This window comes from Hippocampus guttulatus, chromosome 2, assembly GCF_054856545.1.
Source record: "Hippocampus guttulatus isolate MCC_2025c chromosome 2, RoL_Hgut_1.0, whole genome shotgun sequence".
NCBI classification, from domain to species: domain Eukaryota; kingdom Metazoa; phylum Chordata; class Actinopteri; order Syngnathiformes; family Syngnathidae; genus Hippocampus; species Hippocampus guttulatus.
Genome location: NC_141262.1, coordinates 11,416,386 through 11,431,926, shown reverse-complemented (window position 1 = coordinate 11,431,926; position 15,541 = coordinate 11,416,386). Strand labels below are relative to the sequence as shown.

Below are 15,541 nucleotides of genomic sequence, written 5' to 3'. Positions count from 1 at the left end.
AATAATAGCTATCCGTCCAGCAACATGATGTGATTCGACCACATAATTTCATGTACTCAACAGTAGAAAAGAAGTAAGATGTTACCAAAAAAAAAAAAAAAACTTACGAGAAGGATGTCTGGACTGGTACTTCCTAACTTCCCCTCCCATGTCAAAGTACCCAGCGGAGAACGACATGGTGTACTCAAGGGAGAGCAGATTGGCGATTTGTCTTTATTTTGTAGTTTTAATCCAACCTTGTGGCGGTTCAGTGTCTTCAGCAGCTCAGCTGTTTCTTCTGAGCTCATGTTGTCAAAATAGATTGTCGCACCAACAATCTGGTCACCTATTAAATAAAAGTGCACGTGTTTTAGTCAGAAAGGGTCTTGTAGAATTTTACGACGAAAACAAAAGAACAGATTTTAAGAAAAACAAATGAAAAACTACCTTCATATACTTTCCCAGATCGTGCTGCTGGTGACTCTCCTTTCACTTCTTTCACAAAGATCTCTCCTTCACGTGTCTGTTCAATAGTCAGGCCAGTTTTATCTGGACCCTCCCAGTCTGGAAACAGCACTTCCCTAGTTTCCTCTTCATCAGCCATCTATAAATATGGACACACACACACATAATAGGTATGAGCTGGCAAGTTTGAATATGTCTTTACCTTGTGCAAAACTATCAGAGGTACCTTGTTTTGTTTCTTGTGCTTTCAAGCCCTGGTGGGAAAGAACGTCACCCACTGGTTTTCCTGCATCGGAAAATATCAAAACATTTCAAATACACAGACACAAAAAGACTTGCGTTTCCATTTTAGACAAGTTTTTCTCTCACGTCTCAATTCATTATACAGTATACTGTATGCCCGAATAATCTGAATTGCAGTTACCATTGATTCACACGAGAGAACGGGAAAGTCTTTTTGGATAATACAAACTTTTTGTTATTGAGTCACATCGGTCCCTGGTTTGCAAAAAGCAGCCGAATGTGACACCTCGAGCCGACTTCCAAGATGAAAGTTGAAAAATGGCTATGAAGGCATGAATACTGTGCTACTATCCCTGATCTTATGCCACACTCAATACATGAATTCAACAACATAGTGTTCTGTGTAAGACCTAAATTCAAAGGGATTCTAATACACAAAGTGTACGAGGCCTCGCAAAAATGGTCTAATGTTACCTGTTGGGTGTGGTCATTTGCCTTGCATTACTGTGCATAGTCCTAAAATAATCATGCTATTTAATCAAACCATGAATTAGAGTAAACCAACTGGGATTTAACAAGTCCCCTTGTTTATCAAATCTTATAAAACTTCAGATGTATGCAGAAGACAGCATCCATAAACTCAGAGTCAGTTGACTGAATGAAGTGAACATTTCTGGAGGGCCAGGAAACAACATTGAAGATTAAAATATGGATACGGATGCTCTTGATATCAAATGAAACACATGTAACGTTATGTTGAATTATAACATACAGTATGCTGAATGAACAGGAGATATGGACCACACATGGTCATTTCTTTATGAGCCGAGCATGCTCGTTATGATATCACAGATTGTTCAAAAATAATGTAACTCCAGAGATAATATTCAATAGACAGCCTCAGAATATGCGTGAGGTTTATTCCTATTTCAAAAGATAATTCCCCAAATTTAAGATGCTATTTCCCGTGAACATTCTGACAGCAACTTCTTTGAGTGCCCTCATGTGGAATAAACCGACAGGTGAACAACAGCGCAACATGTAACATTACTGCATGCATTCACTCGGGAGGTCTGAGCAACTTTGCCAATGCATGGCGTATCATCAGAGCAATTTCGACATTTTGTAGCCAGCAATCGTTTTCATTATTAAAAAAAAAAGTTTCATGAAATAAAATCAAGCATGTTTTCTATTGTACGAGTTTTATAGACATGTGTCTAGTCAGATGGTAAAATGATGGGCTTTATTTATATTTGAAACATTTATTTCGAAAAGATATCAACTGCAGCCTTACAATGACAATTACACATACAGGAATTCAAACCAGAAGATAATAATTGTTTTTGCTCCGTCAGCCAGTGATCAAAAATTATCCGCATTGGAACTATTACGGCCAAATGCCTCACAATATCAGCACGGTCGACACTAATTGTTCTCATGATATTAAAATAAAGCGAAGGTAAACCGTCTGTTATGTCTAACCATCCAGTCCACATTTCAATACCGACATATTCCTTCCTCAATCAGTGAATGTGTCGCACTCTTTAAAAGATACCAAGCAACAAAGAACAGGGCAATCTGAGGCAAATGTGAAGAAACAACGCAGCAGACATCTGCCATTGCCACTCTGTTAGTATGAATTAAAACTCAAAAAAGACAACACTAATAATTAGGCACACAGCAAAATTGTGAACTTTTGCATTAGAGAATTTAGAGAATGTCATTGGATTTAAGATCAATTACCAAGGGGGTGCATTCCAGCATCGCTAGCTGGACACTGCCCACATGGGTGCAGCATGCTAATAAACACGTCCATTTTAAGATTGGTCCCGTGTGACTCAAGGGATCCGGAGAAAGCATGCAAAGCTTTGAGATAATCTGAATCTTGCTCTCCAAATTAAATTTTCACAGGATCACAGGTCTGAATGAATACAAAGAGCTAGGGTCAATGTGGCAGCAAATGCAGGGTGAAAGGATCGTACCGAAGATTATGCCAATGACTCGCAGGCATCTGCAACCTGATCCTCCGTCGTCGTTTTTGCTCAGTTAGTGTCTCACGTTGCCTCGACTGAGGCTTGGAATACGAATCTATTCCGGCCTCAGGCGTAACGGCTCATGTTATTTGACAGAAACTGTGATTACATTGCTTGAGAACATCATTTAAGAACCTAATTAGATCATATTAGACTCATTCCGACCGCTCCATATAATCCCATTCTGGCTGTGTTGGGAAGAATAAGAGAATTTCCCATGAGATGTTGCTAACCCTAAACCTCATCCTCCTCACTATAAGCACTCATTATACACAAAGCAAAAAATAGCAGTCCAACGTGTCACATAACCTTGTCGTGTTTAGCTTCTACATTCCTGACATTGCATCACGGCAGTATACTTTCTGTCATTAATTGAACAGACGTGCACAGACCACTAAAAAGCTCCATGAGGTGTTCATCTGCTGGTTGCTGCCGAGTATTGCACTCCATTTTGCCTCGACTGCATTCAGAACCACAAACAATTATGAGAATCGCTAGACTAGAGTGTAGTGAGATGCATTGCAAACGCAGAATAAACACACTTAAAATGTTTGCTCTATAAATATATTTGAGTTGAATTGAGTTGAGTTTGTGTGGTCATGACTGAACATTATTCTGCATTGGATTTTGATCCAATTTTTTGCGCAAATGTTTTCCTTGGGTCTTATTAGACTGTGCGTGGCCTGTGAGGGGAATCGTTAATATTTGTTTACATTCTTCCCTTTTACAAATTTGATTCTAGCTGTTCTCCTTGAGTGAAATATTTGGGCTACAATGTTGTCACAGTTTTGCTATATTTCTAGGAAGGGAGGTGGGGAGGGGCCACGGCGAACAGCTGCGGAGCCAGGAGGAAACAAACTTTAGTGAGAAAGGAGAGGGCTGTAAACGACGGGAAAAGATGAAAAGTGGGAGAGATAGCTGAGGAATTACTGGAGGAATGTCACCTTAAGAGATAACCGGAGAGGGAGTGGAAGAACACAAGAGAACAGTAACGCAAATATAACACATGGTTATAACAAGACTGAGCTTCGAGGTTGGTGGGAGGTGGCCCTCAAGGGTAGTCCAAGTCCTTCAACCCCTTATAGAATTCCATCTCAAGTATTACATGTCCCTCTGCAAATAATGTGGATGCACAACCGTGCACAGCCTCTTATAAATGGGATATGGCTGTGATCAGATTGAACCAATCACATTCGAGAATGTAACGTGGCTCTGACTGATCGCAAATAAATTCTAGTTGTGCTTTGAGACATTGTGAGACTTTTTTTTTTTTTTTTTGCTTTGCTTTATTGTAGCAGCCAGGGGGGTTTGTGCTAACAGTGACTGGTACTTGGAACTGTTCATAATTTTCTCCGCCTTGACGAGGGCTTGGTTCAAGATGAAGAAGAACAGCCCCATAATGTTCCCGCCACCAAGCTACGCTTACTTAATAAGAGTCTGAGTGTGATTGGTTCATTTAGAACACAGAATCATCCCAGTTATAAAAAGGCGTGCACACTTATTTTGTTTAATCAATTTTACTTCCACTCGCGTCTTTTTTTAAATCATTTGAGTTGTACAGGTTGTAGGTCACAGTACGGGTGGAAATTTGAGGTGGGGGGGGTTATTTATTAAAAGAATTACGTCACAAAAACCTAGCATTTTAACTGGAGCGTGGAGACTTTTTATATCTACTGTAATCGGGCATCCTGTAATCAGCTAGGACAGTGGTGGGCAAACTACGGCCCGCGGGCTGGATCCGGCCCGTTGGTCTTTTTAATCCGGCCCGCCGAAGGTTGGTCCACAATTAAGGTTCGATGTGAATGATTGCATTCATTTCAATTGGACTTGTAATGACAGGCATTTCACCGCCAGGTGGCGCATTGACTTGAAGTTGCAGAACACGGGGGGGCGGGGCAATCTTTTCGACCACCTAGTACCTCTGTATCGCTCTACTTCTACTGGTCTGATCACAACCCATCTACAGCGATGCACAGGCTAAAATAGGTCATCAACAACACTTTTGTCATTTAAAAAAAGTATATTAATACCGTACTTTCATGCTTTTGTTCTGTTGATGTTTGATATGGACTGTCAACAAATGCAGTTTTTTTTTTAATGTACCATAGCTCGTGCTGACCTGGCCCTTCTGTCAAATTTTAAAAGTCAATGCGGCTCCCGAGCCAAGAAGTGTGCCCACCCCTGAGCTAGGATCATGTAATTCCATGCAGACTGATCGTCTATGAGTAAGCTTGTGTTCATCATAAGACAGGCACGCAGCCGCACACCATGACAGTCATTATCTGTTCTTTCTCTTGCTGCGTCAGTGTCCCATTCTTTGTGTTCACAAACAGGTTTCCTGTAGAACTCTTTAAAGGGGATGGAAATTAAAGCAGAGAGATGAAACACTCCATCATCGTATGTACTGTGGTTTGGATCAGGACAGTGAGCCAGGCAAAGGCCTTTATTTACTGGGCTGTGACCAAAGAACATATGGATGTCTCTCTCTCTCTGCTCTGCTCTTGGCCTACCGAGACAGCAGCCCAACTCGGGAACGACCTCTAAGCGGTGTTGGGCGTGCCTTCGGGCTACGAACAGTTCCCAGTCAACAGCCGACAACTGGGTCTGCAGGTACCCGGGTCGCTGCGGCTTTAAGAGACGCTTTGGGACCCAGTTGGAGGTTGCGCAACAGAGACAGCATAGTGGTTTCTACTCGCCTTTTTTTTCGGCTCAGAGGGAATAAATCATCCGATGCTGCTGACTTAAAACGGGCGACCCTGGCAGGCTCTTATAGACTTATTTCATAAAAAGCCGAAAGGGCGAGCGAGGAGCCCAACAGGTGGTAGCCGGGGGAGGGAAAAGAAAAAAGGGGGAAACGGGGTAGAGAAGTATCAGGTTTCTGTTCTAGTTCGAAAGGCACAGCCACGATCTGGAGTCAGAGGAGGCTTTGCAACAAACATTCCAGCACTTGTTGCTCTCTGTCTGCATAATGGAGGGCTGTTCTGAAGTCACACTGACAAGATGGCCTTGGAGTGCACAAGTGGGAGGGTGGGATCAGAAGTCTCGTTTTGCTTCCCCGACCAGTAACAGATGTGTAGAGAGGATTCGTATTTGACATGAAGACAAGGACAATTACCTTGGATAGCTCAAGCGAGGCCACGGGCTTCAGTCCGATGCGTCGGTACTTGTTTTCTTGACTTCTGGTGACAGAAAAGCAGACAGGATGAGAATGTATTTAACATGATATGACCACATTGCATTTTCATCGCAATGAACAATCTTCACTCTTCAAGTCAGCTGCTTGGCTGGCTGCTCCAGAAAAACAGTCGGATGATGATGATTAGATCTGAAGTTCCAGTTCAAAAGTGAAAGGTTAACTGTCCATGACATATCGCCAACTTTTTATCATATTGTTAACATTCGACAGGCCGAGTTTGAGCATGTGTAAATATTTGCACAGCCTGAAACTTATCTCCATTTTTAAAGTCTCACTTTTCTTGCGATGTTAATATGTTTTCTTGCTGCGACTTGCCCTAGCTCTTACATGACAGGCGCAAATTGTTGCTTCAGCCCACTCGCACATTTGGAAACAAAGCCTTTTCTTTGTTAGAGCAAAGTATAAGCAGAACCAGACTCAATGTGTACAAAGGCAGGCATCTGCCAGTGGGAACATGCCCCTCGGAATAATATTTCTGCGGCAAGCTCTGCAGCTCCAGCATTAATCATTCCCTTAGTCATCCATCCTGTTCATTATCAATAGTCAGTTAACGAGGAGAAAAACAGCGGTGAACTTGTCGGCCTTCATAAGACCTTAGTTTGCCTCATTTTTCCCTTGTGCATTTTTGAATTGACTCTCCTTTCAAATAGAAGGGACGTTGCCGAGACAAATGCCACCCAACAGTGGTTTGTTTGCATAAGGAGATCTGAGGTACAGCAGCTGTGCACACTTTGCATCCCGCACCCTTGTTGCAGGATCATAATCGTCAGGGTGCTATTGAAGCAGCAATTCAACCAAATCATGCAAACAAACTCACAGCTGTATTCGCGTAATTTACCGAAAACAAAATTAGATGGGTGTCTGATCTGCATGAGGTTACAACTCACTTGGGGTGAGATTTTGTGCCGGTTTGCTTGCGCTGATTTCAGAGATACCGCTCCTCCGGCCTTGATACCGATCAGGCGACCACACGCTCACAAGCGGACACCAAGAGTGGGCTAACAAATAAAAACGCATGTCCAGAAGAAAGCACAGTGCCTGGAGTCCAGAAGTCCGCTCACATTGCTTCACCTATGCTCGCAGAGGGAGAAGCTCAGAGCATGGCCCCACCCAGGCCTCCACTCGCACGCATTCCTTGATAGAGCCGTCGGGCCAGCTGGAAGTGAGCCCAGCCTCTCCCCACACTGACTAACTCCACAGAAATGTTCTCTTTCTGCCTCACTCGGCCTCCATTCTGTACCGCCAGGCCTGCATGCACCCTAGAAGAGTGCCCACTCCCACCTCGTGCAGTGAGTCCACCACACCCCCAATGTGCAGGTTCTGCTTAAATAAACAAGAACGGCGCACACATTCGAACATTTTCCTTTCTATCTCTAGCACACACTTTCAAACATCGGGGGTTTTCGAAAATCACGATGAAATTGTTGTTGGCTACCTCTTTGCTACACTGGCTCATGCAAGGAAAGAAAAATGCGCCTTGCTTAGACACCCAATCCATTTGGGTCAAAGAAATCTGGGATTCAAGTCAGCCCGCGTCTATTTGATCGCCAAATGCAATCATTTTGATGAACATAAAACAGCACCCGTGTGACTGTGGTAACGGCTCAAGTGTAAGTGAGGAAGCCACTTTGTAGGGTTTGGCAAAGCCTGAAAATAAAGGCCGCAAAGAAGAAAAGGAAGAAAGGAGGTAGCAAATTATTGTCAAACAGAATGGACTCCCTGTTCTCACACTGTGCAACTAAGTAAGGAGAGAAGGCCTCGGTTCCGTCTCCCTTCAAATATGCAGCTAGGCGATGCATGTGTGAGCGCATATAGAAGGAATGCATGTCAAGATAAGTGCTCCACAGTCCACATGCAGTACTGCGTCCCAAAACCAAACCGCAAGTCCTGAATGAGAACAAAGCCTGCCCACTGACGCTTGCTTGTTAAAACCGTTGTGAGTTCGGGAGACGTCGGAAAATGGAAAGAAAAAAAAAAGAAACTAGACATACGCACAAGGAACTTCAACAGACAAAATGAAAGGTAAAGTTATGTCCGGGGCAGGTTTTCATTGTTTTCACTTGCATTACTGGATATGCGAGGTGGGAGGACCTCTGATTGAATTTCCTCTCCTGAGGTTAATGTTTGAGAGCGAGTGTTTCCTCCAAAACAACGAGGATTTGTTAAGTCCCGTTGCTTTTATTGGACAGATTCCATTCTTTCCATTTACGTAATATCAGGATGAAAGATAAGCCGAAATAACTGTTTTGCACAATAATAAAGCCGAAAGAAATCCTTATGGAACTCAAAATCAAGAGAGGCGCATTTTCTTCAACTCGGTTGACATCACAATGAGTGAAACGGTGCCACAACAAAAATAAGATGGCAATATGAGGCTTTTGCACATGATCCCTCGCGGCATTACACACTTCATAATTAAGTCAGGATTTGTTTCTGTCCATCACAGCTGCCATTGGAACAAGAGCAAGTGCGAGTCCATTCATAGCGCTGGAGAGCAGAAGGTGAAGAGGAGGGCGGAATTGCAAGCATAGTTTCACAATGTATATTTATAGATATTAGACTTCCTTCGATGCAGGCTGCCTGGCAAACTACACCTGGAATTCTTTATCAGATTGCATGGGTTGGAAAAAAAAATGGGCCTAACATCGATGTCTTATGCGGTGAGCATTAACGGTTGCTGTTTGATCAAAGTTTCCAAAAATCCTGGATCTGCTTTTTTCCAGTCGTTCGACATTGAGTGAAAATCCTGAAAGTAGTTTTTGGATGATGCTAGAAACAAACAGAGGTCGGGGTAGACCTAACACACCCTGCGAGCGTGTCTTCCCTCATGAGAGACAATTTGGCTTGCAAGGTTTTGGATGTTAATCATTTTTGTTTTATGGCAAATGTATTACCAAACCTCTCAAATCACTTTGTCTGGACAACAAGGCAGACAAATGCACACTGTGGACACTCTGAGACATTCCAAGCCCAAGTACTGGATGGACGAAAAGGGAGTGGCTGCAGGGTGGACTGTCTCTGGGGGCTCTTAAAAACTTCACACACTATGGTTACATGTTTATACGCTGCTAGAGAATGTGTAAACTCCCCTCACAGAGACACTTTTCTATCTGCAAAACTGCTATTGTTTTATTTCCTCACTCTGCACGAGGGTTTCTCTCCACAGATCTGCGATGTCTCAGAGTTAAATTGAGGCCTCTGAATGGCTGTCAAAGTGCAGGGTTAAATAAAAGCAAGATAAAACAGCAAGCCGTAGCGCAATAGCGGCCGTCTTCTTTAAGTTCAGCTGCTATATCGATCCAAGAGCATTGTGGTCACCTCTTCACACTGGACCACCCTCCGATTAACAATCTAACAGACCCAGCAGAGGAAAAGGAAGAGGAAGTGAGCTAGAGGCAACTTTCTTTCCGTTCCCCCTGGCTCATACTGCTCCTTTTGGGCAGTATTGCCATGCAATAAGAAAATAATACGGAGAAGGCGGTGCTACAAAACGTGCCCAGCATATCTTGCTCTGCTGGATAGTTACATCTGCCTGAAGGGATGATAGTCATGTTGTTAGTGAGCAAGAATATGCAAAAACTTTGGAAAAGGGTGATCAGCTGTTCATTTCTGGCGCAGATTCAGTTGCGTGCCCTTTCATTATCCATTTTCCGAACCGCTTGATCCTCACTAGGGTCGCGGGGGGTGCTGGAGCCTATCCCAGCCGTCTTCGGGCAGTAGGCGGGGACACCCTGAATCAGTAGCCAGCCAATCGCAGGGCACACAGAGACGAACAACCATTCACGCCCACACTCACACCTAGGGACAATTTAGAGCGTCCAATCAGCCTGCCATGCATGTTTTTTGGAATGTGGGAGGAAACCGGAGCACCCGGAGAAAACCCACGCAGGCCCGGGGAGAACATGCAAACTCCACACAGGGAGGCCGGAGCTGGAATTGAACCCGGTACCTCTGCACTGTGAAGCCGACGTGCTAACCACCCCTTTCATTATCGATATTTCATTTTCTTCTTTCCTCGTGGATCTAGGTTGGAAGTCATCTTAGTAGTAATGATTCGATATTAATATATAAATAGGGTGGCATTGTGATCGACTGGTTCGGACGTCGGCTTCACAGTGCAGAGGTGCAGGGTTTGATTCCGGCTTCGGGCCTCCTGTGTGGAGTTTCCATGTTCTTCTCTCTGGGTGCTTCGGTTTTTCCTCCCACATTCCAAAAACATACAATGCAAGTGAATGGAACACTCTAAATTGTCCCTAGCTGTGAGTGTTAGTGCACATTAGAAAATGGAAGGATGTGTGTGTGTGTGTGTGTGTGTGTGTGTGTGTATATATATATATATATATATATATATATATATATATATATATATATATATATTCTGGTGCTTACTGGTGTATTTCTGGTGTATTTTGAAGATCAGTTAAGTCAGTTAAGAAAAAAAAGGGGAAAAAAATCACATGACTTGATGCAAAAGAGCATGTGTTCCATGAAAATGTCTTCAACGACTTCACATGACACCATAATGTGGTTTCTGTGTCACTTCATTGCTAAGCAACACGAGTATTTAAACAAACGTTATTTGCCTGGAGCACGAACGAGTCCCTGTTCAGTGGGGAGTCTTTCACAACCAGTTCTGAGCGATTCATCACCTCCGATCGATGTTGCTTATGTATTCATTTTTGTGTCGTGCAGATACATGAACAACACAAGCCTTCACTCAGAGTAATGTGTCAAACAATACTTATCACCACATTATCACCAGGTAAAACACGAATTATGACATTCCAAGAGTGCTATTGCCAAAGTACTGTACACTACATGAGACCCTTCGCCCGCTCCAGGAGTAGTTGGCTCTGTGAGTGGCGTACGTCACAATTGACAGGAGCAATTTGAGGAACGCCAGACAATTACAACACCTCAGCAGACAAAATGGAGAGCAAAGAGTATGCAGAGAAGAGCAACAGTTCACTGAAATGTTTTTTTTCTTTTTTGGGTGTGGCAGGAGAGCGCTGCGGGGACAAGGCAACTGCACACGTTGACATTTAACGCTGTTAGAATTCTGCTAGAACTCAACAAGAGATGAATGACTTCTTGTAATTGTTTTAGCCCCTTCCCTCCCCCCTCTCGTTTTACTCGCTGTGGGTGAATTTGATACAGATGACAAAGAATCTATTTAGAAGCAAAGCTGAAAATATGTCATCTTTTACCAAACTTCTGGATGCAGAAAAAACATTTTTTGTCACGAATGTGCAGGGTCTGAGTTCCCCCTTCATGCCTTAAACCTGGTTTCAATTAGCTTGTCTTTCCAAACCACTGCATTCCATGACTCCCCTCCTCACCCCTGCTCCCCCCCACTCTTGCCCCTCCTCGCAGACTCCCTCCTTCTTACTCGTCCGTTTCCCGTCTTCCTCGCGCCTTCTCCCCTCATCTCTACCACCCTGTGCCCCAGTCCAAGAACCAAAGTTAAAAGCCCCACGAGGAAATGGAGAAAGACGAATAATTTGGAAAACAAAACATTTTCAATATGTATCTATGAGATCGAAAATACCGTTTTGTTTAAACTTTCTACTGTCTGACACTCATGAGCAGGAATGTTATGCAAACCCCATTAAGAGTCATAAAACAGGTTAACAAAAAAACAAAAAACAAAGCTCACACATTTTCAATTATTATTAATTTTTGGGCAAACCAAATATGCTGTCAAATGCAGAAACAAGTGAAACTCCGCTTTGAATCGAAATAGATTTCCTTTTCACAGCAAGCATGATACTTAAATTGGGGTATTTTTGGTGGATTTGCCATAAATGTTCAAGCATGGAGATTTCGGCTGCAGAAAGGGTGTGCCTCCACGAGAAGAAGAACACAGGGAGAGAGAAAAAGGAGGGGGTGGAAGGAGGCGAAGGAGTGGAATCCACACCCATACTGGTTGGTGGCTACAGACGGGGCATGGCTGCGTAACTACTTCTTCAACGTCCACATCTTTTGCACGCCTTCCCTTAGGGAACGCTTTGCAAAGGGTGACAGACAACAGGAAAACACCAAGTGATAAGCCTAACACTGGCAATTTGACTCTTATCTTGACAGCCATTTCTCTATTCAACCTTTATCAAGAGTGAGGAGTACTCCAGTGCCCCTTGAAAAGCACCGAGTCACATGTTGCGTCTGGACAGAATTAGAATGTATCTGAGTCTTTGGTAAAGCAAATCCCAAATGTAAATGCAACGCAGTAATTATCACTGACTTCAGCTTTTATGCATTCAGTGCCTTTGACTCACACGCTGTTGCGCAGTTCAAGGAAAAGTGAAGTGCGCAATTCCAGTACTGTTCCTTCACGTGAAGCCTGCGGGGGTACACACCCACTTTTTGAACCTGCTCCATTTTAACTACAAAAATAATAATAACATTAATAATTAACACACCATTGTAATACCCCCGCCCTCAGAAGAAAAAGACCTTACAAAAGTTAGAACACGTCACTAGTGATCCACACTCGACGCAAATGCCATCTGAATTATGACAGGAATGCTAGACTGCCGAGTTTGTTGGTTTTTCCTCCTATGACAATCACTTGAGGCAAAGCTCAGATGACAGCACGAGTAAGAAGTATGTATAGAATAAACAAAAGTATCTGTACCTGTGCGCACACGTTGCGCCCGAGAAGCCTTACACAAGCTTGAGCATCCTTGAAAACGTCGTTGTCTTCCCCTTCTCCCCAGCCCAAAAGAGCGCTTCTCAACTTTGATGAGATTCTATGACTTCTCCAACTTTTCGATCAAGCAAAGTTTCCAGGGCGTTTTCTTTCCCCCCCACCCTCCTCCGCTCTCGTTTGCTCCCTCCTCTCTCTGCTGAGTAGATTTTAACTTTTTTTTTCTCCCTGTGTGGCTGCTCTTCTGGGCTGAGCAGAGTGCTCGGATAGGGTGCTGGGTTGAACTCCTAGTTTGCAGAGGGGAGGGAACCAGTGCGAGGGAGTGGTCCTTCGCAGCCAAGGGACAAACTACTGCTCCACATAGGGGGGCCTCTGAAGACAACCAGCAAAAATCGGTGTTAATTATATATATATATATATATATATATATATATATATATATATATATATATATATATTAGAGCTGTCAAACGATAAAATATTTAATCTAATTAAAAATGCAACTGTCATAATTAACTCAAATGAACTAAAAAATTAATCGTGATTACTCACACATTTTTTATCGTTTCTGAATTTCCTTTTATATTTTTTTGTCCTATTTTTCCCCATTTTAATGCTCTAAGGTAAACTAGTACCGGGACTCCGCCTATAGTGGATTTAAGCCATGGTTGCATACTTTGTTTTTCTCAAGTTTGCTTTGAACACAGCAGTCAGGCTATATTGATTCTGTTGGTCCTTCTTGCGCAGAGGTTTCTCTATGGTTTTGTGTGGTCATAATTTCGGATGACTACACTTGGTTCGATGACAACACTGGAGACGTTTTATTTTCAGTGTGTTCGCTAGGTCGCTACCACTGCACCGCTGAACTCTCGACGTGCCTCAGCGCACCGTCACTGTCAGATGAACACAGAGAAGCTCCACCCGCTTTATTTATATGGACACGGAACACTGTAACCTTCCACACAAAATAGTTCCAAACAAGTAACAATCGCGTCAGTGGCATACATCGTATTCGACAGGCTACCTGCTCTTTATTCACCAGAGGCTCATCAACCTAGTCTCTTATTTCTCTCCCGAAACAGTGTCTTCACCTGCTTGGTGTACCTTAGCCTTCTCCGCTACGTACAATCTCTGTACACAGCTTGTAATGGAGGCTCTCGCTGGCAATCCGTAGTGGAGTCGTTAGATGCAATGCGAATGATTTCAGCTTGAGTCGAGCTGTGGACAATGTTGACAGGCTTGCATGCAGTAGCCATACATTTAGCTATGGCTTCAGCAAATTTGTTCTTCGTCATGTCATCCATTTTCTTCGCTTTGAAATGATCCATAGCTGTCCGTCTGAGACGAGGGGGCGGAGTACTTGCGTCAGCTGTGTGCTTGGCCATTAAGTGGTATTTCAGACTCGGCGTGCTATGATGGTAGCTCAGTTTACGACTGCAAAACATACAGGTAACTTTGGTCTTGTCAGTGGAACAATCTGGCAACTTTTTAAAAGTAAACTTTCCATTCATAAACTCTTTAAGTATCCGTTTTCGGTGTCTCACGCGTGTGTGGACCTGTGCAGTGTGCTTGTTGTTTTGTTTCTGGTTTATTTATAGAGCAAAGTAACATCCGCTGTGACGTGTGCCGCGTTAATCCCGCGAGAAAAAATTTAATCCCGTTAAAATTCATTTAAATTAATGCTAATAAAAACGTGCTAAACTGACAGCTCTAATATATATAAATATATACAGTATATATATATACATAGAGAGAGAGAGAGAGAGAGAGAAAGAGATACAGACACACACACACATATATATATATATAGATAGATAGATATATAGATATATAGATATATAGATATAGATAGATATATAGATATAGATAGATATATAGATATAGATAGATATATAGATATAGATAGATATATCCATTGAGATATACAATGTATGTGTGTGTACACACACACACTGTTTTGATGCCAGCCCAGACACATCCAGACTCGATATCCAGCGGGACCCACATCACCCCTGATTAAGAGTCTTCAATGAGACTAACATGCATGTCTTAGATTGCAGGAGCAAGCCCGAGTACCTGTGGGGGTGGATCTCTTAAGGCACAGGGACACTCCTCACAGGAACTCTGCAGCTGAACCTTGAACCTAAGTATTAGGGTGTGTGTGTGTGTGTGTGTATATATATACAGTATATATATACTGTGTATATATATACTATATATATATATATACAGTATATATATACTGTGTATATATATACTATATACACACACACACACACACACACATATATAGACAGGTATATATATATATATATATATAAACAGTACCGGTATATATATATATATATATATATACACACACACCCTAATACTTTTGTCCACTATCACATATTGGGCAGTCATTTCTGACTCAAGGTTCAAGGTTCAGCTACAGACTTCCTGTGAGGAGTGTCCCTGTGCCTTAAGAGATCCCCCCCAGGTACTCGGGCTTGCTCCTGCAATCTAAGACATGCATGTTAGTCTCATTGAAGACTCTCAATCAGGGGTGATGTGGGTCCCACTGGATATCGAGTCTGGATGTGTCTGGGCTGGCATCAAAACACCCAAGGCAATAAGATGGCAAAAAAACCCAAAAACCTTGGAGTGACATGACCATTAAACTTTGATGTTAAAAGTAAGGGTCTGCCAGATATCTCGTGGGATGTACCGGTATATGGACCCTTGGCCGCAAGTTTGACATCCGTGCTCTAAATTGATCATAGGTGTGAATGTGAGGGAAGAGTGTATTAACAACTGCCCTGTGGTTGACTGGTGATCAGCCCAGGGTGTAATCCGCCTTTTGCCCAAGTCTGCTCACCTGAAACTCTCTCGAGCTGAGCTCTCCAACAGGGATACTGAACAAGACATATTTTACTGATCAGAGTTTGACATAAGTTTTTTTTTGGAACATCAGGTGCATCGCCTAGTGCAGAGGTGGGC

The 15,541-nt window shown here is 42.9% G+C and overlaps 1 protein-coding gene across 1 annotated transcript in view; it reads right to left on the bottom strand.

The window, feature by feature from the left end:
- ahnak (AHNAK nucleoprotein) overlaps positions 1–12,797 on the bottom strand; it is a 31,758-nt gene extending 18,961 nt beyond the window's left edge. The window contains exons 1-5 of the mRNA XM_086136894.1: positions 12,551–12,797; positions 5,836–5,899; positions 671–730; positions 427–583; positions 108–325 (exon numbers count right to left, since the gene is read on the bottom strand). Of these exons, the coding sequence (XP_085993020.1) occupies positions 108–325; positions 427–583 (375 nt within the window). The 5' untranslated portion in view covers positions 671–730; positions 5,836–5,899; positions 12,551–12,797. The remainder of the gene's footprint in view (positions 1–107; positions 326–426; positions 584–670; positions 731–5,835; positions 5,900–12,550) is intronic.
- Between the last annotated feature and the right edge of the window lie 2,744 nt (positions 12,798–15,541).